The sequence below is a fragment of the Wyeomyia smithii genome, chromosome 2 (genome assembly GCF_029784165.1).
Source record: "Wyeomyia smithii strain HCP4-BCI-WySm-NY-G18 chromosome 2, ASM2978416v1, whole genome shotgun sequence".
NCBI lineage: Eukaryota > Metazoa > Arthropoda > Insecta > Diptera > Culicidae > Wyeomyia > Wyeomyia smithii.
In genome coordinates, this window is record NC_073695.1 from 124,605,360 (window position 1) to 124,631,572 (window position 26,213).

The 26,213-nt window shown below is 38.0% G+C and overlaps 2 protein-coding genes across 5 annotated transcripts in view; both read left to right on the plus strand.

Moving 5' to 3' along the window:
• Positions 1 to 3,589, plus strand: part of LOC129725763 (sex determination protein fruitless) — a 167,610-nt gene extending 164,021 nt beyond the window's left edge. For all 4 annotated transcript variants that reach the window (XM_055681931.1, XM_055681934.1, XM_055681932.1 and 1 more), the window contains exon 10: positions 31 to 3,589. In XM_055681931.1, the coding sequence (XP_055537906.1) occupies positions 31 to 369 (339 nt within the window). In that variant the 3' untranslated portion in view covers positions 370 to 3,589. The remainder of the gene's footprint in view (positions 1 to 30) is intronic.
• LOC129719863 (probable serine/threonine-protein kinase DDB_G0282963) lies at positions 388 to 1,014 on the plus strand. Its single transcript, XM_055671279.1, has one exon. It carries the CDS (start codon positions 388 to 390, stop codon positions 1,012 to 1,014), a length of 627 nt encoding a protein of 208 aa, XP_055527254.1.
• Positions 3,590 to 26,213: the final 22,624 nt, after the last annotated feature.

The window sequence follows — 26,213 nt, forward strand, 5'->3', positions numbered from 1 at the left end:
GGAACAAATGATATAATAACGATATTCCAGCAACATTATAATCCTGCGCTAACAACATCACTAACAACGTCGTCCGCGCCGCCATCGACCCAAACCCACCACGTCGTACCGTCGCAATCGCCAGTCAACATTCACATCATAAACGCCAATCATCACCATCATCAGTTGCAGCCGACTCCGCCGCCGCCGCATCAAACTGTTGCGACGACGCATCACACTTTGCAGGGAGCGCAACCACAGCTGATTCAACATCACATCATTCCGCAGCAGCACCACATAATATACCAGCAGCCGCTCCAGCAACTACAACAACAGCCGCAGTACCATCCGATGTATCACATCATAAAACAGGAAAACGATAGAAGTTGAAACTATCGCCACCCAGGAATGACGATATCATCGTCGTCAGTATCAACGCTACCGTCGTCATCGCATTTGGCAACAGGTACTGGCGGTAACCAGGAGCATTTGCAGCATCTGAGCCACTTGCAACACTATCATCAGCTGCAACATCATCATCATCATCACCTCCCACCAACATCATTACAAGTACCACATTCTTCTATACCTAGTTACTATGATCGCAGTAATTGCTATGTTTCTGACAGACCTGCAACGTCTTCTACCGTTGTGCCTAATCAACGTTCTTGTAGGCAAACTTTAGAAAACAAAGAGTCGAATTACAATCACAATGATTATCAAACATTGAACCATAGTTTGCATGACGCTAGCGATCAAAGTAACTGTGATTATGTCGCAAAAAAAAGAAAAAAAAGGTACAGCCCAACGAATGCTATTGGTGGGGATGATGGTAATGATAATAATATTGACGATCATGATTACGCTGATAAAGTGACACGTGAACAGTATGTTAAGTATCGCAATAGCGAACATGGACATTATTATAATGATAATAATAATAATAACAATAGAAATAAAAATAATAACGACGATAGTAACAATAATAGTAGCAGTAGTAGCATTCGAATTGGCAGAATAAAAATACAAAACTAGTAAGAGTAATAAATCATTACTTTTCATTGTAATGAACTCATGCACCCCACATGAGTTCATTACAACTCATGACACCCACACGTAGAGAAGTTGTTATCAAATAATGAAATACATTGGAGATATTATTTTAGATAAGCAAAGAGAAGCATAACAAGCAGTTTGATTATCCGGCTCTCAGGATTTATTTTTAATTTTTCATGTAACACGCATTTTAAACAGCTTCTCCAAAATCATGAGAAGTGCTTTAAATATTCTTCCAAATATGCAAGTAAAAGTACGGTAGTCTAAACGTAAAACAAAAACTGATATTGTTATATTATTACTTACTAGTTTATAAAGAGAACGAGCAAAATTAAAACAGATTGATAATCACTATTTTTTATGGAACACATTTAAGCCTGCACATTTATATGCTTCCAGGTTATCGATATCTTATAATCTGTTCGGCAGAGCCTTCACCCAAACACACATCATATATGCAGTTTTTCACCCAAGAACAATAATAAACCTCTGATTGTTACAACGCTTATGTTTTGTTGATCTAAAACGCATCCCGATTGTAACAGAAACAATAGTAAATAATTTTAAGACAAGGTTTAATTATTCCTATTTTTATCGTTATTTTTTAGCGTTTTATAATTTATATAAATATGAAATCTATGTGTAACCTTTTTAGTTCCAACTAAAAAAACTTAATGGTAAAATAAATCAGGTAGAAGCAGTGTGCACACTCCCATATCAAAGTAACATTATTATAAAAGGGAAGCTACGAGAACATTTTCGTTGCTATTATTATAACACATCGACTTTTTGCATAATTTGTATTTGAAAACTGTTTTAGTTCTCATGAGCATATTTCCAAGAGAATCAAAATGCTGCTTTTGCTGTGTTGTTTTGTTTTAAATTAGAAGCTTGTTTTTCCTTCAAATATATGCTTCAGAGAAAAAGTAAATAAGGTTGAACATAACATAATGGCAAATCAAGTATTTCAAAAAAAAGTTCTGATCGTGGCGTGAAATGATTAAATTACTTTCAATCAGTTATCATCCTTCATTGCATTGCTTCCTTTATACTAGATTTCAATCATACCGTTGTAGGACGATTTCATCTAGAGAAATAAATTTTTAATTGCAAAAAAAGTATTTGGATCATTGTACGTCATCGTTAGTTCTACCGAATGCAAATGTTGAACATTGTTTAATTTAACATATAATTCGATGGTGTTGATTGCGAGAAAATTTCTAAATGTAAAACTGAATATCATTTCATATGTTGTAAGATACGACGTGGTAACTGATTTTTTGTTAAACAAGGAAAATTTTTAGTTTGCAGGGCTGGCTACTAAGTCACAGTGCAATGGTCGTATCGTTGAAATCAAATTCAAAGATAAAATCAGACACCACCCGTTACGACTAAAATCTTATCGGATAAATTGAAAATACAGCGCGTGAAAATAGTACGCAATTTACTTAGAATTTACCATGAAAACAGGTCAAAATTAGGGCGCAGAATTAGGAAAGTGCGAGTAAAACTAGCGATTTATGAGATTGAACGATTAGAAATCATTGAATCTTTAGGCGTAGATAGATAGAAACCCTTAATCCATTAAAAAACTTCCTCTTGTGAAACGTTTTCTTTTATCAAAGTGATCAGTAATTACTTGCTATAAGCAGGGTAGAAAAACTATTCCAGGATTGGTGGAACAACTTATAGCTTTTCATTCTGCTTGTTTTTGTTCCCGAAGGCCAAGTGAAGGAAAAACTAAACAGAGATACATTTAGTTACAGGACACTAAAAAGAACAAGATCATAGCTACTGTTGCAAATGTATGCATATTTGTGTGTATTCAAGTGGTGATTCAAATGTGAATAAACATTGGTCACTTAGCGCAAGTAGAAAGTAAAAAAAAAAACTGAATACAAGTATGTTGACTGTCAAACAATGTCGTCAAAAATTACAGCGTTGGTGTTTTATTTCACATTTTGCAGCCCTTTTTAGTTATCTAAGTTTCTTTTTTATCCATATATTTCATGTTCTTAAACATTTGGGTTTCTTACTTTTTTCTGTAGGTATTTCTCACTTTCTTCTGTTGCTTTTACTTCCATCTGCTACGGGACTTTGTTGAAAAGAATCCATTGGAAACATAGATCCCCACCAAAAAAAAAAAAAAAAAAATCAAGAAAACCCCAGGCTAGATATACCAATGGGAAATAATCGTTGAACAGAATTAGACTCGGTAGAGACAAAAAATCAAAAAAAAGCTACAGCACATCAGTTTTAGCAAAAATGAGACGTCTTATGTCTTATATTTAGACAACAAAATTAGTGAAACTGATAAGTAAATGAAATAAAAGAAAAATCTATTCACAACAGTATGTGCAGTACACTAACAATAGTAGTATCGATAACGTGTACATTTTAATAAGAAAACTGAAAACAGTGGTAATAAAAACAGAAGAGCAGTAACTAACAACTGATATGTGTACAAAATAAACAAGAAAAATATATACATCCATACCTTATATTATATATATATATATATATATATACATATTATATGTGAAAATGAAAACAAGCAGGATATTTTAATTGAAATAATTTTCAATTTCATTGCTATTTAGCGCTTTTCACAACTCCTTGAATAATCGTATTCGAAAGAATCACAGCAGGAAAGGAAAATCGCAAGTATAACAATGGCCACTATTACAGAAGACGAGACGACCGGCGAGTTACTCGTCTGACCAATTTTGGTATTACAGATGGCAAGTCGACTGGATTCTGGACGAGTAACTCGTCTGTCATTCAGCTGTCACCAGCCGAATTTCACTCGCGTTCCCTAATACACAGCGATGCCAAATTGGAAGCCATGTCTTCAAATGGAAGACATTTACCCTGCGATGAAGACATACTTGTTTGTGAAGACAAATGGAAGACATTCGAAAATATGTGAAGATATAAGAAAATATGTGAATATGACCCGCATTTTGCACAGGTGGTGACCTTTTTTTTTGCTCGACAGTTTTCGATTTGCCGGTGATTTATCTATCTCTTCCATCTCGAGTTGAAAGATATGTGAAGACATTTTTTATTGGAACGTGAAGACATTTGGAAAAATGTCCTGGCATCCCTGCTAATTCAACAACTCGCTCGCCTCGTCAATGACTGTGGGCGAGGCGAGTTGCTCGCCTCGTATTCTGTAATAGAGGCCAGTATTATTGCGTGGGAGCAGAGGTTGAAAGGATAGATTGTTTGCGAGAGAACTTGTGTTATTAACCGTTCTGTGCTCGACGATAAAAACACCCTTGCATGCCCGACTCGGGCCCCCGGGCGACTCCATACAAATGCTGGCCAAGCAAAAAAATATCTTTAAATCATGGAAAATACATGGTTTTTATATAATTTTGGGACGCTGAGTGTGCAAATCATAAATAATACTGACTGTCGAACTCGTTACTACAAACGCAAATCCTCAAACCCGTAACGGTTTGGCATCCAAGACGGTGAACAAAATCTGATCTTTTACGATTTTCATCAATGGTTTTAAGTAGAAAAATTATAATTTCAATAATTCATAATCATGAATCAAATTCCAACTTATCAGAGTGATGAATCCAATTCAAAGTTTATGAACTTTATCCTAGGTTTAATGAATTGTTATTGTAGTTTCATGAAATAAATTACTGACTTCATAAACCAAAACACGAATTCAAATATAATGTCAAATTTCATTCGTGGAACGCTAGATCACATGAATTACCTATATTTTCAGTTTCGTGATCGATAAATCATGACATTAAGATTCAATAAACCAAAGCGAAGTTTCATAAATTAAATATACATCCAGTCCGCACAAATGACATGTTGGTGACCTTTAAGAGAAGATTAATATTCGTATTAGGAATATGTTCTGTAAATGATCAGGAATGCTGAAAAAGCGTCGAAAAGGCGGGGCTTAGAGCCTTATACAAACTTTCAGCAATTGTCCCAAAGTGGTTTGTTAGAAATTTTCTACATTTACATGTTTTCAACTGGGTGATATTTATAGGAGAAACCAGAAACTAACTCTGGTTGTAATTTTGATACAAAATATATGAAAATTATCAAGGAAATCTTCTAAATCATCTTAGGGTTTAATTTTATAATATATGTACTACTTTCGTCAAGCATTGCCTCCATTTTAGTGAGCCAACAAACTTTAGGTGCTCGTCACCAATTCTTGGTGACTTTCGTAAAAAAGATGCATTCCTCTTAATAACGGTTATAGATCATTTCTATATTCTCCAATAAACATCAATTAATACGGGGACTCTTTTGAGACTAATCGAACGATAATTTCAAGAAATATGTGACCTTTTTAATTTCAACTAATCTTTTCGAAGTTACTTGATTAAAAAGGATAGTTACTGAAATTCCGCAAAATTTTTGAAAAGATCACATATTCATAACAACATTTGACATATTCTTTACAAAGTCACGGTGACTAACAAGTAACATTTGTTAATTGAAGCCCGATGTTCACTTTTTCTGATATTTATTTAAACTGGAAGAGATGATTACCAAAGTCACTGCGACAATGTTAATAACTTAAGTTTTTTATCAATAGTTCACAAATTCTGTTGAACAAAACTTTTGACAAATATTCTCTCACAGAAGTTACAGTGACTAACAGGGGAAACTATCAGAAAAATTTAAATGTACCTCTTAATGACTTAGTGACTATTCTAAGACAACATACCATTTGTACTTCAAATTATCACCGTGACTACTCAAGGGAAAAAATAATTTCGTTTCACAAGTGGAATAATTTCGGCTGTGACCCTTCAGAGAAGAATACATCAATTTTAGTTCAATTATCACAGAGACAAAATAAAAGAAAAATTTGTTTTATAATCATAGCGCTAGTGTCTTTTGTAGGAAACTCACACAAGTTTTTCTATAAAAAGTAATGGTTACTCGCGTACAAAAACTATTTCCATATTATTTTTAAACATTCGGAGGACAATTGTAAGAAAAAAGTCTTATTTTATTTGTGACTCTCGTGCGGATTGGGCAATTTCGTGAATCGGATCGCACAAATCATGATTTCATGAAACTAGCCCAATCAATCATGAGTTTAATTCATGGTTTCCTAAATCAAAGCAAGGTTTTATAAATCGAACAACCGATTTCATGAGTCAAATGCTATATGTCCTAACTCGCAACTCATGATTTCATAAATCAAAATCATGGTTCCAGTAGCCAAAGCAAGAATTCATAAATCGAACACCCGATTTCATGATTCAAATGCTAAATTGCATAACTCGTGACTCATGATTTCACGAGTCCAGCTCCTAATTCCATGGGTTAGAATAAGCCAAAGCAAGAATTCATAAATCAAACACCCGATTCCATGGGTCAAATGCTATATTTCATGACTCGAAACTCATGATTTCATAAATCAAAATCATGGTTCCAGTAGCCAAAGCAAGAATTCATAAATCGAACGCCCGATTTCATGAGTCAAATGCTAAATTTCATGACCCATAAATCATGGTTTCAATCCGAATTGCTCATGATGCCAGCAAAACAGTAACGCACGGGGTGCGTTACGAACAATTGGCTCATGATTCCATGAGTCTTAACTCATGGTGTATATTCATACCATGAAAATACAACCAAATCATGAAATCATGAGTCATTTTGCCCGTTTTCGAGATTTTATTTCTACCCGTGTATAGCCCAAATGCCTTATCTCTTGTGCCGAAGCTGAAGCGGACTATCGACCTTACCAATACAAGCAAAATCATCATCATCTACATCAACCAGCAAGTTGAGAACGAAAAGACCACCGACTTTCTTCCCAGAAACAATGACTTCCCCAGATCTCTCGGCTATAGTTACGCCGCGATCATCGAAAGATACACATTTACCGCCGAAAACAAGTTTAGATACGGACAGGAGATTATATTGTAATTTCTGAATAAAAAGAACATCGTACAGTTCAAACCTTTTTTTTATCCGGCTTTACAATAATGCCTTTCAATTTTATTACTCCTCGCTTCAGCCCTACCATCACTTCTCCGCTTTTGGTTGTGGAGACTACAACTGGGTCCACAGCAGTCCTTCATGACTGCTGTTTCACCAACCATATGATCACTCGCCCCCGAATCCACTATCAGAGGGACTTTGCCGGTCGACGCTGTAGGTTCCATGGCATCTGCAGGAGTGTCGCCGCAGTCCTCCATCGGCGGGATTCTTTCCAGGCAGTGTAGCAACCTCCGCTGCTTCAGGTAATGAGTCACCCGCACCTTCCAAAAAGGATGGTCCTTGCTGACCGCTCCCTTGAAGGTGGAAATCATCCTCAATAGATAGAGACAGTAGAGATTATTTCCTTCTTCGGGTATTTCACTATCTTCATTACAATCTTAGTATCTAAAAACCTCGTTTTAGGTCTTCACTAAGACCAAAAACAAACAGCAAGATCTAGTAGTACGAGTACCTCCTAGACTTGCACTCAGTGATTTTTATTCAATGATTTATCTGACAGTATGTAGTCTTAATAAATAATAGAAATAGCGTCAAGTTTTTAAAATATTCGAATTTTTCAACTTATTCACAAACTTGCGGGATGGTTCGCCAAACTCAAACAAATCTTCTACGGTCGAGAAGGTCCTGATTGCAGCGGTTATAGGTTCGTTAAATTTGAACGACGTCCGGTGGAATGCGGTTTGTAGTAGGCCAGTTGAACGTAAGGAACGTTGAGAGGCGCGGAAGTTTAGCTGAAACAAGAGCGTCGGCGAATCTACTTCGCCATTCAATATTTTGGCAACAGATGCAGCTTGCTGGATTTTGCGACGACGTTCGAGCGTGTCGAGGCCAAGTAATCGACAGCGCTCGAAATACGGGGGAAGATTTTCCGGATCACGCCAGGGAAGGTCACGTGATGCTTGTCGGACAAATCTCTTCTGAACACGTTCGATCCGTAGACACCAAGTTAACTGATTAAGGTACCAGATCGAGCTACAATTTTCAAGAAGTGGTCGTTCTAGAGAGCAGTATAAGGCTTTGAAGCAGTGAGGGTCTTTGAAGTCACGGCCAATTTTGCAATGAATCCCAGCTGTCGACTCGCTTTTGAAATTAAGCTGGCATGATGTAGGTGGTAAGTGAGTTTAGCGTCGAGCTGAATACCGAGGTGGCAGACACGGTCAACTCTTCTCAGCTCAAGTCCATCAATGAGCAATTCTCGCTGAAACCAGGCCACTACGTGCACAAGGTCTTTCGAATTTGCAATAAATGCACATATTAGTTAGGAATAGAGAGAAAATGATTGTGCCATTTTTGTTTGATTGAGTTTGTTGACCCATCGGTCACCAAGGGGTGAAATAGTTTCTAGAAAAGTGGAATTTTAACAAATCTTGATGTTTTATTTGAGCTACATCTCTGAAAATCGTCATGGAACCTACTACAAGTAGCACTTTTCTGTAAAGAGGAATGATAGGGCTTTTATTTGGAGCGATCAGAATTTTGGCCACCATCTTGAATTTTGCCGCCATCTTGGATTATATTAGAAAAATTCGATTTTGACCCTGTTCGCAACAACTTTTCAATCTGAGACCAGCATTGGAAAGCTGAGAAAAAATGCTATAAGATGCAAGGGAAAATAAGGCGAGCATCAGTGTTAACCTACCAATTGAACGTATTTTTCGAACGAAGCTTCAAAATATTCAATGCATTCCGCGCAATCAACGTAGTAGCCATATGCTGAGACCAAGTGGATGCACATGTTATAACCCGACCATATCAATATATATATATATATATATATATATATATATATATATATATATATATATATATATATATATATATATATATATATATATATATATATATATATATATATATATATATATATATATATATATATATATATATATATATATATATCGTGATCAGTTAATTATGCAACTAGTACGCCCATACTGTTTGTATTGAGATTAGTAAGAAAAATATATGTAACACGAGTATGTTAGATATTAATTTTTTTTTTATTAATATTTATTTCTGTCCTTTTTTTGGGTTATTTCAATTCTCGGAGAATATTGAATATTGTTTAGTATTGATTACGGCATGGAAATTTCACTCTACGTACATGTGAAAATCGTTTTTCATAAACGGGTTGTGGGTAAAGTTATATTTATTTTTGTGGGATTTATCTTAAGAAAATAAAACAATATGGTGAAGTAACAATAGACAAGTACAGAAATATGGTCCAAAATGGAGGATCAATGTTTTGTGATGTCAAACCCCTTCGGCACAGTAGTAAATCGGATGAATGATGACAATTTGTTATGTATAATAGTGAGATTGCATCTCATTTTGAATTGTCACCCTAAAAAATCTGCAAATCTGCATACACAATGACTTCATTCGGTTTAAGACTGGTAATTCTGTGGATTTAAAAGTGCAATACGAGATAGTCTTAATAAGTTTCATTTTACTTATGTTAATTTACCTTAGGGACAGGAAATTAGCTAAGCATTATTTCAATGAACTACTAAATGTGTCTACGGACTCTTCAAATAAACAGCTCTTTCGAACTAGTTGATACTGATTCTTAACCTGCACTCATTTTCTAATCGATTTTGTAAAGTTTTGTTTACCAATTTATTACTGAACTCATAAATATCCAGAAATTTATCACATTTCAAAAAATAACACTGGAGGGAAGAGTTTCTACATATGGCTACTACGTTGATTGCGTGGAATGCATTGAATATTTTGAAACTTCCTTCGGAAAATACGTTCAATTGGTAGGTTAACACTGATGCTCACCTAATTTTTTTTCTTGCATCTTATAGCATTTTTTCTCAGCTTTCCAATGCTGGTCTCAGATCGAAAATCGGTAGTTGCGAACAGGGCCAAAATTCTGATCACTTCAAATGAAAGCCCTATCATTCCTCTTTATAGAAAAGTGCTACTTGTAGTAGGTTCCATAACGATTTTCAGAGATATAGCTCAAATAAAACATCAAGAATTGTTAAAATTTCCACTTTTCTAGAAACTATTTTACCCCTTGGTGATCGAGGGGTCAACAAATTCAATCAAACAAAAATGGCATAATAATTTTTTCTCTATTCCTAACTAATATGTGCATTTATATCAAATTCGAAAGACCTTGTGCACGTAGTGGCCTGGTTTCAGCGAGAATTGCTCCAATGTGGTATTCGAATATGATCGGATTTAAAATGCGGTGGAATGTCATTACCTCACATTTTCCAATACTAATTATCAGCCAGTTCTTATGGCACCACTCGACGAATAAATTCAGCAAATGTTGCAAACGACGAAAATCGTCGATTGTACGAACTACCAGATATAGCTTCACATAGGCGTAGCCAGAGGGGGGCATTGACATTGACATTGGTGCAGAATTTTGTTTTCAATAACTCTAATAACGTTTGCGCTAAAAAAATGGACAACAATCGCCAATTTTCCATGGGTTACACGCACTGACGAAAACGAACATCGTGCGGCAGTTCGTAGACACCGGATACGCCCGTTCCGGCATCTACAACATCTTGGCACTATTGGACACCAATCAGAGCATTGAAAAACAGCCCGATTCCGGACGGCAGACGACCCTGAGCGACAAGAAGCTCCAAAGGACACTGAAGAGGAAGACCGAGGGAAAAGTGCCTACATCGCTGCTTGCGCTTGGCCTGGAGGTCTGTGCAACCGATCGAACAGTGCTTGGCGAACATGGACATACATGTCAGGCGAACATGGACGGCCAATACCCGTTCACTAGTCTCGGAGCTGCAGGCAACGAAGCATCGGCAGCGCCTGAATAAGATGGTCAAATCGATTTTCCCGGCAATTCACGACGTGGCAGTGGTGATGGACGACGAGACCTGTCTCACCCTGGAAGGCAACGACTGGTAGGGCACTTTGTATTTTACTTCCACCACGAAAGAAGTAGGCACTAAGGTGAAATTTCTTTCACTCACCAAATTCCCCAAGAGGGTTCTGCTGTGGCTGACAATCAGCGAGAAGGGGATGTCAAAGCTGCTCTTCTTTCGCTCCGGACTGGCCGTGAACGGGGGAATTTATAGTACAAAGTACCTGCTGGAAGTTGCGTCGTTTATCAAAAAATACTATAAGGTCGAATCCACGGTGTTTTGGCCGGATCTGGAGTCGGCTCACTATTCGAGGCGATCGTTTGAGGAGATGGAACGGCTAAATGTCGTTGTGGTACCCAAGTTGGCGAACCCGCCCAACGTTCCCAAGTTGCGTCTCATCGAGGATTTCTGGCAAGCCAGAAGCGTAAGATTTCCTTCAACAATTTTGTCGCGAAATTTCAGGAGGAATTGATAAATAAAACGAAAAAAGAATTTAAAAACATGCCTACACGCATGTTTTCATCCGCCATGGCGAATGTTCCGGTTAACTGCCGGAAGGCCGCACGCAAGATCGTAGATTTTTTTGCAAGTAAGCTAACATAACTACGTTCCATAGGAAATTTATGAAACTCAATGATCTGTCTTAGATATTTTTTACCACCATCCGAAAAAAGTCCATTTCTTTTACGCATACGTTAGCACAAAACGACATTTTTAGCCCATTAAAACATCTGTGTAAAGTATAAGCCAGATCAAAAATAATTGATTGAAATGCTTGGCCTATGTTGCGTGGAATTGCACAGGTTTTTCAGTTGACTAAGGACATTGGAGCGGCAAAAGTACCGGGCAAATCCGTGTTGATCACCAACTACTAGTATTCATTGCTATTTTTCAAAATACCATTTTTTTACTTCTAAAATTTTGAAGAACTTGCCCCCCCCCCTAATCGAAATTCTGGCTACGCCCATGGCTTTAGATCATCCGCATATACCAACCTACAACCAACTCATAACCGTAGCATTGCATTGAAGAATAGAGCGAAAAGCAAAGGCCCCATATTGCTACCTTGCGGAACTCCCGATTTATTAGTGAATTGCGACGAAACACAAGAACGAAGTTTCACACGCAGTATCCTTCCACATAAATACGAACTTAACCATTCCACAAATGGACGTGATGCTCCTAGTCGTGATATTTTACCCAAAAGTATGTTATGGTCAATACGATCGAAAGCTGCCTTCAAATCAGTGTAGATGGCATCAACTTGCGCTTTTTGCTCGATGTGTGAAATGCACATCGAAGTAAATTCCAGTAAGTTACTATGAACTGAGCGGTTCGGCATGAAAACCATGTTGCGCGGTAGAGATGTAATTTTTCAGTGGAATCGAGCATTACGTTACTAACAATAATCTCGAACAACTTAGAACCAGCTGAGAGACCAGTTATGCCTCGATAATTTCTGACATTTTGACGATCACCAGATTTTAGGACTGGGAACATAAAAGATTGTTTCCATGTCTCGGGGAATTTCCGTTGCTCGAACGACTTGTTGGAAATGCAGCGAAGTGGGTTTACTAGCGCATTGACACAATGGCTTACAACTATAGCGGGGATGCCATCGGGCCCCGGAGTATAAGATCGCTTAAGTTTCTGTGCGGCATCCATTATCAAGTCAGTGGTAGTTTCAAATGTTGCCAAATCAATCACATCGGCCTGAACATCAGCCGCCGCAATATCCGCCTCGGCATCGGAGGCAACTCTATTAGCAAACATTGATGCGAAAAAAGTTGCAAAAAGCTCACACGATTCCGATTCTGAAGTCGAGTCTAAATCATCCAAGCGAACATTTACGGGCACCGATGAACATTTTCGTTTGGAGTTGAAAAAAATCCAAAATCCTTTGAGGTTTCTCCTAAGGTCTGTCTGTACACGTAATACGTAGGATTTGTATAATTCTCTGTTAAGACGGCGGTATTCGTCGCTGGCGCTTTTGAAATTACGTCTCGCAACCTGTGTTTCCAAACGGCGATATTTTCGCTGGGCATTGTTTCGAACCCGTTCAACTCATGCAATCGACGCGTGCTCCAAGCAGAGATGTTGGGACGCTTCGCTAGCGGTACATTTGCATTCAACCACTGACCAATTATATCGCATATACATCACCTAAGTATCAAAAAAAGACTACACGCAAAAATTATAGTGTGCGTAACCAGATCATTTATGGGTTTTCTTAGAGCATTTAATGATCTATCTTGGAACCAGTACAACTCATGTGCGTTGGGCATAACGCATTTGGTGCTCTAGCGTATTTTGAATGTATTTGACAGCTCCGAACCACTTCGCTTAGAACGATTTTATCGGTGTTGGTATCTTCATAATGATTTGTAGTGGTATTGGTAACGTTTTTCAGGAGACTGCTCTTGTTGATGCAGTGTAACCAGCATTGGTTGCTGATAATTGAGGTACTTTTTAGTTAATTGAAATATTACCTGATCGATCAATTTTCAAGAACCAGATCATTCAAAAACAACATTGAAACAATAATAATAAGAGAAGACATTGCATATTTTCATAAAATTTTGCATGTTAGTGTTTATTTGTTTGTCGACTGTAGCGGTTAATTCTGTAGATTCATCGGCTTACTGTTTATGTTGGTACCGATGCAGATAAAGTAAGCAAAATCATGTATAAACATCACGTAGAGAAAAAGGAATAGTCATCAGTTAATACATTTAAATATCGCCTTACTTATTGAAAGTTTAAGACAAAAAAAAAACACGAAGGGTTGTGTGCAAAGCTACGACCGCAAGGTTGAAGTAGAATACTTTTACAAGAAAGATAATTCGGCTGCTTGCGTGTCAGTCTTTTTTTGTAGTAAATAAACGAACGTTTTCGAACGTTGTGAAATGATGGAACTGGAAAAATAGGTGTAACCTAATTATTTCCAGGTATACCATTCTACAACGTTCGAAAAACTTTATTTCGTATGTCGTAATACGAATGTACGAAAAATACATCTCATTCATTCTGGTCCCGCCTTTATTTTCAGTTCCTACAGATTTTCTCAGTTTCGTAACACGGATGTACAAAAACGATTTCTTGTGGACATTCTGTCGAGCCGGACCGATAGAGCTCTTATTAAGGCAACAAAATAACATGTATTGTGTCGTGTTGCGCGGCTTGGAAGAAGAAAATGTTCCCGTCCCCGTGTCGCATGGATGCAGATTGTTGCGTGTTTGATATTGCCAATGGCAGACATGAGTATGAAGGTCGAAATTCTGCTGTGATGTCAAACTATAACCGTCTTCTTCAAGACGTTACATCCTTGTTAATGAAGTGTTGTGAATTTTCTAAAACAGACTCAGCATCGTGAGCAGAACGTGCCGAACTTTTTTGTTGGAAATCGGATTTGTTTCGTATATACCGCTTGTTAAGCACAGTATCAACAAATCGTTATAAACATCACACTGCTGTGCATTTGCAGCAGCATCAAACCTCAGTTGCAGTTTATTAATAACCATTCATTATGCTCTTCCAAATACATTTATTATCCTTGAAAAAGGCCGATTGCTGCAATTGCAATTTTCATTCAATTATTGCATAAATGTCTCATGGTCAGATATACCCGCTGCAACTGCTACACTATCCGTAGTCACGCCACAGTTGTGGCCGCTATACGCTGCCATTGGTATCCTCTGCCCCTGCATCACCTGGCCCAGCTGCTATCGATGCTGAGATCCGCTGCAACTAGTACGCTATCCATAGCTATGCCACATCTGTGGCCGCTATCCACTATCGCTGGTATCCACTGCACTGCTACTGCTGATGCTAAGGGATGACTGCTGTTGTCGCTGTCTAGAACTATTATGAGCGGCTTCGGCTGAAACAGGCTCTTATATAGGCCAAATGGTATATTTAAAATTGCAAAGTATATTATTCTGTCGACCGTGCTTGGGAAGCAATCATATAACGACCAATCAGAGGTCGAATTTTCCGTTTTGACAATGCTTGACTATTTCCAATAGTACAATAGTTTGAATAATAAAATCATAATTATCTTCATTTGGGAAGAATCTTAGAAGATTTTCCAATCTATTGCTGCAAGAACGAAGGAAATCCATCGAATACTAAACGATTTATTAGCATTTGAAATTGGATATATTTTGCAGTTTTTTCGGTTTTAGACTTTCATTTCACATCCCTATGTAGCCGAACTTACTGAGAGAAGTATTCTACTTAAAAAAAAGCAAAAAAAAAAACACTAATATGTTTACATATATTCTGCATGAAAGAATTTTTCCATCCAACATTCTTAGTTTTCTCGATACAGATTTAACGGCCCGAGATACAGTGAAACAGATTTCGTAAAAAAAAGAAACAGGTTTAAATGTGGCAACCCTGCTTACACCACAGCTGAGCGGGAGAAGAGTGGTGAATCACTCTAGAGAGAATGCATAGAAGAATGCCGCACGGAGTACACTGCTGAGATCAGTTCGATATAATTCGAAGAGCAAACATGCGTGACGGACGGCTGGTTTTTTTTCCAGTTTCAAGATGCATAGTAAACACCGTTCTATACTTTCCTACCTATATGTTTCTCTCACAGTGAAAGCATGATCTGCAGTGATCTCTGTTGTTTTTGAGCGTATTGAGCAAAATCATTTCAAATGACCTGGAAATACGCGAAAATTTAATCGACCATTTTTTATTTGAATGAAACTTTGCACACGTATTTGGCTTAGCAAACTGAGCATTTTTTACAGATGGAGAGATTTTTTACACCCATGAGTTACATTCTAAAAGGGCGTATGTTTTTCGGCATAGGTTTTATTCGAAGCATTGTAGTCCAGAAACCGTTGGTTGTATAGAAACAGGAGGGTTGTGTGCAAAGCCACGACCGCAAGGTTGAAGTAGAATACTTTCACAAGAAAGATAACTCGGCTGCTTGCGTGTCAGTCATTTTTTCTAGTAAATAAACGTTGACTAATCAGATCAATCGAATTTTGCGCTTCAACGAGGATTGACCATTTTCAATAATATAGTAAGGTGCTTGTCATGATTGAGAATTGATAGTTTTTAAATTTTGACTATGTGAAAAATTGATTTTAATGCAGATAATGAAAGTTTTTCGGCTGTCGTGCTCGTGACTGAAGGAAAAGATAATTCAGTACGTTCTGAGACATGGAGATAAAGTAAAATTTATAACTTTTATAAATTTAAAAATGTAAATTAACTCATTAGAAAATATTACCTCTTCAATCAGGCTTTTATTTCATCCTGAAAAGGACAATTTGTTGTTCAATTCAATATCGGATAAGATGCCGATCACATCTTTGCATTACCACTGATAGTGCGAATGAAATATTCCTTGTGATAAAATAAACAGTGAAAAGCTGATTTAACACTCAAAACTAGACGGCTCACATGTTGTCAAAATAAGTCAACTTTTCATTGAATGCATTTACTAGTGCCCGCTATCGCACAGAGGCATTTCACTAAAGTACCTCACTGCATCAGCTGCTATCGATGCTGATACCCGCTGCAACTGCTACGCTATCTGTAGTCATGCCACAGTTGTGACCGCTATACGCTGTCATTGTTACCTGCTGTCCCTGCATTAGCTGGCCCAGCTGCTATCGATGCTGAGATCCGCTGCAACTAGTGCGCTATCCATTGTTATGTCACAGCTGTGGTCGCTATCCGCTATCGCTGGTATCCACTGCACTGCTACTGCTGCTGCTAAGGGAGGACTGCTGTTGTCGCTGTCTAGAACTATTAAAAGCAGCTTCGGCTGAAACAGGCTCTTATGTAGGCCAAATAGCATATTTTAAATTGCAAGGTATATGAATTTGTCGACCGTGCTTGAGAAGCAATCTTATAACAACCAATCAGAGATCGAATTCCCCGTTTTGACAAGACATGACTATTTTCAATAGTACAATAGTTTGAATAATAAAATTACAATTATCGTCATTTGGGAAGAATCTTAGAAGATTTTCCAATCTATTGCTGCAATAACGGAGGAAATCCATCGAATACTAACCGATTTATTAGCATTTGAAATTGGACATATTTTCACTTTTCCCGGTTTTAGATTTCCATTTCACACCCTTATGTAGCCAAACTTCCTGAGAGAAGTATTCTACTTCAAAATGTCTGAGAATGAGTTGTAGGGAATTAAAAATGCATCATAAAAAAAATACACTATACAAAAAAAATTTTTTTAACCAAAAAAAATTAGAAAATAAACATTAAATTTCAATTTAAAAAAAGAGTTAATTTTTTTTAATATTTTTTTAGATAAACTTGATGTAAAAAGCAACTAAAAAAAAAATCCAGGATGGAGAAATGAAATATATTTTTTTCATGGTAGATTGATTTTTTTATAAAAATTCTAATTCAAACATTTTTCAAAAAAAATTTTTTCTGTTGATTTTAAAAGCTGCAAAGAGTCATTTTAAGGTGAAACGGGACGTGGTCGCGATCAACTTGAATTTTGCAATCTAATTTTTTCTTGATTTATGAAGACTACGTACATGGAACTGTGATCAATTGTTTTCACAACTGTTGCATGCCTAAAGTAGCAATTTGAGTACTGTTTATTTAGTGGAAGCCGAATTTTTTACGATCAAAACACAGTAGTAAAAAGAACTCTAACCTCAAAATTGTATAGGAAGAGGCCACAATCCCGTTTCACCTTAAATCAAAAAGCTCTTGGTAGTGGTCTTAGTTTGTCCGTGGTTCTTCAGCAAAAACCATACGTTCATTGGAATGCTTGGTCAAAAATATACAATTCATTTTTCGACAACAAGTTGATTGGGCAAACGGTTCTCAAGAAAAGAGCTCTGAGAAATAACACACTATAACAACTTCACCATCTTTCAAATTATTTTTTGCTTCTCTCATGTAAGGCGTCGTACACAAATTACGTAACGCTAAAAACCTAGATTTCAGACCACCTCCCCCCCTATGTAACGTAAAGTAACGTTCGATATGACCCCCCCCTAAAATTACTTAACGCAGGACAACCTGTCCCCCCCATCAAATTTGCAGTTTTGAGCAAACATCACAGTTACGTAACGATCTCAATTACCCCCCTCCCCCCTATGTAACAATAAGTAATGCAGACTTAACCCCCCTCCCCCCCTTTCATGCGTTACGTAATTTGTGTACGACGCCTAAGTAGACTGTTGAGTTTTTATGTGATCGTGGATTATCAACTTTTCCAACTTTTCACAAAAATAAGATAAAAATTCATCAATTGATTTCACAGGTGTCTCTATATTACATCGATATGTTGCAATCAACTGTTCGAAAAATATTTCTCTCACACAACGTTCCTCAAGTTCTTTGAAAAAACTGTTTAAAAAATCTAAACGGCTTGGGCATTGTTCACATTTGCGGAGATAACAATATTTGGATCGTGTAGTTGAGCTACATAATAGTTGTTCCAAGTAAAATTTAGAATCATTTTGGAATGAATAATTCTTTAGACTGTGTATCATCAATTCAGTATTCTCGTGATCAGTACAAACACAAATAGTATGAGATCCTGAGCTTCCAAGTAATTTACAATGCTTAGGTTTCAAAGCTCTAAAAGAAGTCAACCCAATATCAGTTTTGCTGATATCTTTAAAATAAACGTAAGCCGAATTGAATTCATTGAGAGTCGCTTTTGCACATGCTGTCGCTTACCATTTTTCCTCACTGAAACGTAGTTGTCCTGGCATGGCTCTACTGACCTGGCCACTGTCATAAAACTGCAATACCTTGTTTTTTACTTCCAGGGGCAATCCATGTCCAAGCCTCACGTCAGGAATAGCCAATATTCCACTAACCTCTGATATGCGCCAAGTCTGTTCCACAATGTATTCCGTTGTTTCAAACTATTTTGTTATCGTTTGTTGGTTCCAAGATTTCGTTAGAATCGAAAGTATTCTTACTTGATCTTCCCTCGAGCATTCGGGCGCAGTAAATTCTTCTTTTAACTGCAAAATCATCTCATCGAAGTCTCTCGCTTTACGTTTCAATAAATCGAGGTCATCTTCAGCGTCAAAAACGAAAATTTTTTTTCTTATACCATCAGTAATGTTCAGATACTTTTTTTAGTATTTTTTTCTTGATTGAGCTTTGCCAGTGATATCGGTGAAACGTTGATTCCAGCTAAGCCTTTGTTGAATAACTCAATTTTCTGTGTTCTGGAGTATTCTTTTTGAATGCTTTTCTGAGAATATGATGATACGATTGATGGTATCGCCGCCAATTCGTATACAGATGCAGATGGTTGCAACTCCGTCGGTAGAATGTTTCTTCCACATCCTGATGTTGATGGTAGGGATGGGCGATACTTGTATCGATACCGACGGTATCGATACATGGAGCCGAAGCATCGAGTATTTCGGCATCGATGCTCGTTGCTAGCGATGAGTAGCGGTATCGATACTTTGCCAACGATACTTTGAAACGATACCGATACCACCAATGTCTTCTATTGGGGATTGGCGATACCAGTATCGATACCAATGTTATCGATACTTCGACCTGAAGCATCGAGTATTTTGGCGTCGATACTTTCTATACCGATACCACGATACTTGGTATCGTTTTGTGCAAAAGTATTCGAGTACTCAGGTATCGATACTTCAGACAGTATCGCCCATCCCTAGTTGATGGTTCCATAAATGAATTGTGTGGAAGCTCTCCGAGATAAAATTCATCTTTCACTTCGATACAATATAATCTACACGAATCACAAATCGATAAAGACGTATTAAAATGAGCTTGACAGTTCAATATTTTAAATTTTGCAATAACGTTTCCGTTTAATTTACGTAAGCTTGATGAGCACCGATGATCAGGAAAGGGTTTACAGCACTTGGGTTTGGTGTATTCCATTTTCACTTTATTCATCTTCACAAAATGCTAACTGTTACTAACACTTCTAAAGAAGTGCAATCGTATTTATATTTATATTGGTAGCGTACATGGGCGCAACTACGTGTTTAGCCCCCCCTAGAATTTCCCAGAGAATGATTGTATTCAATATATATACATTCCATACTACTTATCAGAGCATCAAAATCAACACAAATTGAGATGTCGTCATTCATTGGCTAAGAACTAGTTCTGCACCCAGGATCGATTCTCAACCCTTGCTCTCTTACTCACTTTACCAGTCAGACGAGAGCTGTAGTAACTCGTGCTGTATCAAGAAGTCGCCAGTTTACTCGGTTTTGGGCTGTGTTTCACCAGTTCCCCAGACGTCTCATCACTCGCAAGTCTCTTTCGATCTGGTCGAGCCATCATGCACGCTGCGCCCCTTAATTTCTTGTGCCGGTAGGGTTGCTGAAAAGAAGTGATTTCACATGGTTGTCGTCCGGCATTCTTAAGATGTGACCGGCCCACCGCAACCTATTGTCTTTCGCCAGGTGTGCAATGGGGTTCTCTCCAAGCAGCGATTGTAACTCATGGTTCATGCGCTGTAGCCATTATCCGTCGTCCGCTTGTGCTCCTCCGTAGATAGTCACCTTCTGTTCGCCGATAGGCACCTTCTGTTCGAAAATATCAAAAGACCTTCCATGGAGAACTACCGGTTATCAGGGTTTTGTAGTTTTTTGTATCGAAGTGGTCATGTTCGATCATCACCGTGATTGGTGCGTACGTTTGTAATGTCTGAGAAGAACGGGCCGTCGTTGAGAACGTGGTCAATTTGTTTTGCTGTACGTTGGTCGAGGAAAGAAGTGACTTTGGCTGTGCGGGCCGATAACCGGCTTATATAAGGCTATCCTTCCGTTCATGTCCCCAACGACGATCTTGATATCTCTACGCGAGCAGCTATCGTAGAGTTTCTCCAGCTGTGCGTAGAACGCTTCTTTCCCTGCATCAGGTCTTCCTTCGTGAGGGCAGTGCACATCGGGAATAGTGTAGTTGTGGAACCGGCTCTTAATTCTCAACAAACACAACTTGTCGCTGATTGCCTGCCGCTTTGCTGGTACTGTGCCTTGCGGCGTCAAATCCACCGTACCTTCTCTCCTTTCAGGCGAAGCTCCTGGAGCGCGACGATGTCGAAGTGGCGGGGTTCTAGCTGATCCAGCAGAATTCGGTCGACATCCGGGTCGTTAAGCGATCTACTGTTACATGTACTGAGCTTCTAATCGTCGTCCTTATTTCGTCGGCTGGGTCATTGCCGATTGTTCCGGTTCGTTTTGAATTCTTGATTCTCCGTAGTATGTTTATTTTAGTATGCTGCCTCACTAGGGCTGCGATACCTAGTCTCGCGACGGAGCTGCCGCCATGGATGTAGCTGGCGAGACACCGCATTTCATAGTTCAACCATCCGGTCCGGATCAGTCGCTGTTTGAGCCGCCCCTAGCCTGTGAGGTAGACGCGCAGACAAGCTGCTCTCTAGGAGAACAACTACCCCACCGGTTTACCGGTTTTTCCTTGGTTGCTCGTATCCCAGTTGGTACCACGTGGAGGTAGGAATAGGGCAATATGCCTTGAACCACACTGGGGTCTATTTTCTTCTAACTAGTACGGGTGAACTGTTAAAAAGCACTGCCCAGCCGTTTACCAAATCTAGCTCTCCTCAATATCGAATCATTGTTGCTGAAAGAGCTTGGCGTTGACGATGTGTTCAAGATATTCAGTACATCTTCGGAGATTCTAACCCGAAGTGATTTTTTTCTGCTTTTACGAGACTATTTTAAGCGTTATTAAATAAGCATATTCAAACTCTTTTTTCTCTTTTTTAAGGACTAGCCCCCCCTAGAAATTTTCCTTAGTTGCGCCCATGGTAGCGTACTTTACAAGAAGGTAGTGTTGCACGACAAACATATATTTTTATAAAACATTCGGCAAAGGGGAACGTGTAGGAAGGCTAAGGTACAGCGCCTGAGTTATTTATCTAATTGTTTTGTTGTCATAGAATGAATTGTATATTTTTGATCAAGCATTCCAATGAACGTATGGTTTTTGCTAGAGAACCACGGACAAACTAAGAAAAACGTGTATTTTCCTAAATTTTAATAATTTTTTGAGCTTGAATTAGGAATAAATCGAAAACCAATGTCTTTAGAATGTTAAGTACCAAGAGCTTTTTGATTTAAAATGACTCTTTGCATCTTTTAAAATCATCAGAATAATTCTTTTTGTTAAAAATGATTGAATTAGAATTTTTATAAAAAAATCAATCTACCATAAAAAAAAATATTTTTCATTTTTCCATCCTGGACTTTTTTTTAAAAGTTGCGTTTTAATGTCAAGTTTATTTAAAAAGAAATTCACTCTTTTTTTTTTTAATTGAAATTTAATGTTTATTTTTAACTTTTTTTGGTCAAAAAAATTTTTTTTGTATAGTATAGACATACGCCCTTTTAGAATGTAACTCATGGGTGTAAAAAATCTCTCCATCTGAAAAATTCTCAGTTTACTAAGCCAAATGCGTGTGCAAAGTTTCATTCAAATCAAAAATGGTCGATATTCGACCATCGGTCATTTGGCGCGATTTGTCTCTATTGTCCTTTCGTGTGAAAAAGATCACACCAGGTTGCTATCTCTCTGGAGAAATATTTCAGTACGATTGGCTGCTCTCTTCAAGCAAGTACGTCGCTTTGCTTAGTTGTGTGAGGCCTCTGTCATGCTGAATGCCAACGTGAGCGATCGGACGAGAAGCTTGCCGTGGGTTAATGAACAGCTCTACCTACGAATGTTCATTAACCTACGGTTGGGTTCTCGCCCGATCGCTCGCGTTGGCGTTCAGCATGACAAAGGCTTGAGGGTCTGGTTGTAGTGGACGTGAATGACGGCGCAGGACGATTTGCCTTGGCGTGTAGTAATGATACACATTTGGATTTGAATCATGTCTATGTATTCCTTGTGCAGCTGATGTGTTTATAACGCAGAAAATGTGTGAACTGAGAGGACACAGTGGCTGCGTAAGACTCGAAGTTTTGCGTGTATGTACCCCGAACTATATGTTCTCTGGGCCCATAACCCGTTGAATCGACATACTAAATAACTATGCGTTTTAGTTCTGTCTGATTCCAAAAGACAGATTCTTCAGTGTACTTCAGTCTCTCATATCTAAATATCGTACCTGATCCGTTAGCGATTGCTAAAGTGAAACACAATATTGCGCACTTCCCACCAAAATGGACTGCACAGTTTGAAAGTGCAACAAGAAAGAAGTTTGCATCAAAGTGCCCACACTGACACTTATGAATTCGTTTTCGCGACGGTACTACCCAAGTAACCAGTAAGCACTAAATCATTGCCCTACAACAATACTATATTTGATTACAGAATTCTGGGTAAGAACTTATTCTGACCTAAATGCTTGTATATATCTGATATTATTTCAAAAAAGGCGAAATAGCGAGCTGATAAAGTGCTGCAGGTGGCAACCATTGATATGCATCACTAATGTTGATTTGGAGCACTCATGAGATTTCTCTTTTCTAACATGTGAATTGAGAAAACAAACGAAAAAAAATTTAGAACCTTATTTATTTGGTGTCTGGAACGAATGCAAAAAAAAAAATTCAGAAGTAATACATATGGTTTATTTTGTGCATGTGTTCTTCCTCAACATCGTTTGGAATTCAACAGAGCCTTTTTTCATCTTCTGATATTGACGGTTCTGAAACCACGAGCCCAGGAGATGTAGATCCTGGATCCAACTCCCTAGTTTGCAATTGTTTTGTATTGGATATTTCGGAAAGTTTCATGCTTTCATATACCCGAACTTTGCGTCGAAAATTCCCACTCTAAAGTTTAAAGTTTTTTTTCCATTTACGTGGAGTATCCATGTTCCGTCTATTTTTGATTGACCACTCGATATCGCTCGTTGTTGGCACTTACGAAAAAATGCAATGCGTCTTCTATATGCATTTAAAACACTACATCGTAGCACTTACGGTAGTCCTTTAAGCGCATATTTTGCTCTTACTAATACTAGTTCAGCATAATGCAATAAACATTAAAAAACATGATATAAAGCTATTTGGTGTGGTCCCCGTGGTTCTGTGGTTAGCGATGTCGGTCGGCTAGCTCTCCCACACGGTTGTGACATCGGGTTCGATTCCCGCTCAGGTCGAGGATCTTTTCGAGCTGGAAATTTTCTCGACTCAGCACTGGGGCACGGTGTATCGTTGTACTTATCCTACACATGCAAAATGTGCCAAAAAACAATATCGATAACGAATTCTCTTAACTAATCTAGTTGATCGAGACCGCATAAGCCCCCCCAGGCTTGCGTGTGATATTGTTGTTTTTTTATAAAGCTATTTGGCATTAACAAGACTAAATTAGTGCTGATAAAATGCTATCTACTAATGCTTATGGTTACTTGGGTACACCTTTCCCGGAGTTACAAGATAAAAAGTGTAACACGAGTGCAGCTACACAGCAAAAACGAATTCACCATCACCCACCATACTTTTTGACAGCTTGCTTTCATTCGTGTATTAGAAAAAAATGATAAAAATATTGGAAATTTCAAAAAATCTTGTTTGTGGTTGTAGTAATTTATTCATGTACGGATATATAATAAGTGTTACGCAATACATTCAATAAATTCCACTCTTGATTGAACATCTAAAAATCTATCCACGCACACAAACAAATCTCGTTTTAAAAATTTTCGTGTTTTGTATGGAATTCGGAACATTTTTGGAAATTTCTCGTTTTATATTGTTTTATTGTTTTTATATATTGTTGAAACACACCCGAAATATTATTATAAGATTTAGTGTGAAAAATTGCGACAATATGTCGAAATAACATATATAAAAATGCTATATTTCTCATAGTTGGAGCATAATCTTAGTCATTGTCATAGCTCAGACTTTTGTTACTGTATGCTCCAAGGGGATTGGTGCACGGCGCAACGGTTGAAATACTAGTTCTTTCATACGGATCTCGACCTTCACTCCACTAATATTACTAAATGGTTTATTTTTCATACTGACTTCATTCACCTGTAGACCCACTTTTAGAACACCAAGCTGCTTTGCTGTACTATCACATAAATATCTCGTTGTCCACCTTGTACAACAAAAAAAAAAATGCGCTTCTTTTTTTCATCTTATGATTATTCCAGCACGAAATGAACCAACAATGTTAAGTGGCATGTCGCTACCGTAGCCCTTTAGGACTTTAGACGAGCCTTTCTCGGAACTCTTTACGTGAACATTTTGGTTTGTCATGAATCCCCACGTATCTGGTTTTATTAAATTCGCATCTGCGCCGGAATCAACCAAAAGTTTTACAGGTACGCCACCAATGATTCCCTGCAGGACGTTTGTTTGATTTCCACTGTAGAATGCGTAGTACACGTTTTCGTCCTGTTTATTCTTTGTCATAGAGCTGCACAAAACAGTCTCCCCTTTGGTTACGTTGTAGACATTTTTAGACTTAGCAATCGATTTCGTGTAATAATTTCGTTTACGACATGTTGTTTCAAAACGCCCCAACTGTCGGCATCGGCGACATGTCCGACCTCGTGCTGGGCAATTGGCGGGTTTAGAAAAATGACCTTGCTGACCACAGGCAAAACAGGATTGGTTTTCGATTCATAAGATTGCCAAACGTGAATGATTCGTCTTGTTTTCTCTTGAGTGGTTCTTTCTTAACATCTCTTCTTTCATACGCAACAGGCGGCTGAGATCTGTTTATGTTTCGCACATTTCCAACTTCACTCGGCACGATCTTTCAGAGAGGATGCCGGTTTTTTTCAAGTTCATCATTTGAAGTTCCGTGTTTTCAATACTCGCGGCAATCTCCACTATTTCGGTTAATGAGCTATCCTTCTTCAAAATGTTGCTTTTCAACTCATCTGAACGACAGTTTTCTACTACAACATCTATCAGATATATTTCCTGTAAAATCTCACTAATTTCTCTACATTGTTTTTCGAATCCACAGCTTTTAGCTTGCTGTCGTAGTCTCATAGCAAAATGTGAAAACTTTTCACACTCTAGTTGTTTGATCTGTCGTCATTTTCTCCTTTCGATCACGTATTGCCGGCATCATACACTCGTGGATTTACAGCAACCAATGGTACCTTGTCATGACCAGGCAAACTTCGAAATACTCGCTGAAGCTCAACTCCACTGAGATTCAACAGTTTTGCCGTGAGGTAAAATACTCTTTCCATGCCATGGAAGGTATTGTCTATTTCATTGCTAGTAAGACTTTCTGCCTTTTATTCATAGATGTCAAAAATATTCACCCAACTATAGTTGTTATACCACAATTACATCGAGCTGACAAAAAAAAACACAACAAAACAAAACAATGTCCGCTGTCCTTTAAACT

What these genes read in the sequence shown, in the direction of transcription:
- LOC129719863 (XM_055671279.1), top strand. Translation starts at nt 388, where the DNA reads ATGACGATATCATCGTCGTCAGTATCAACGCTACCGTCGTCATCGCAT.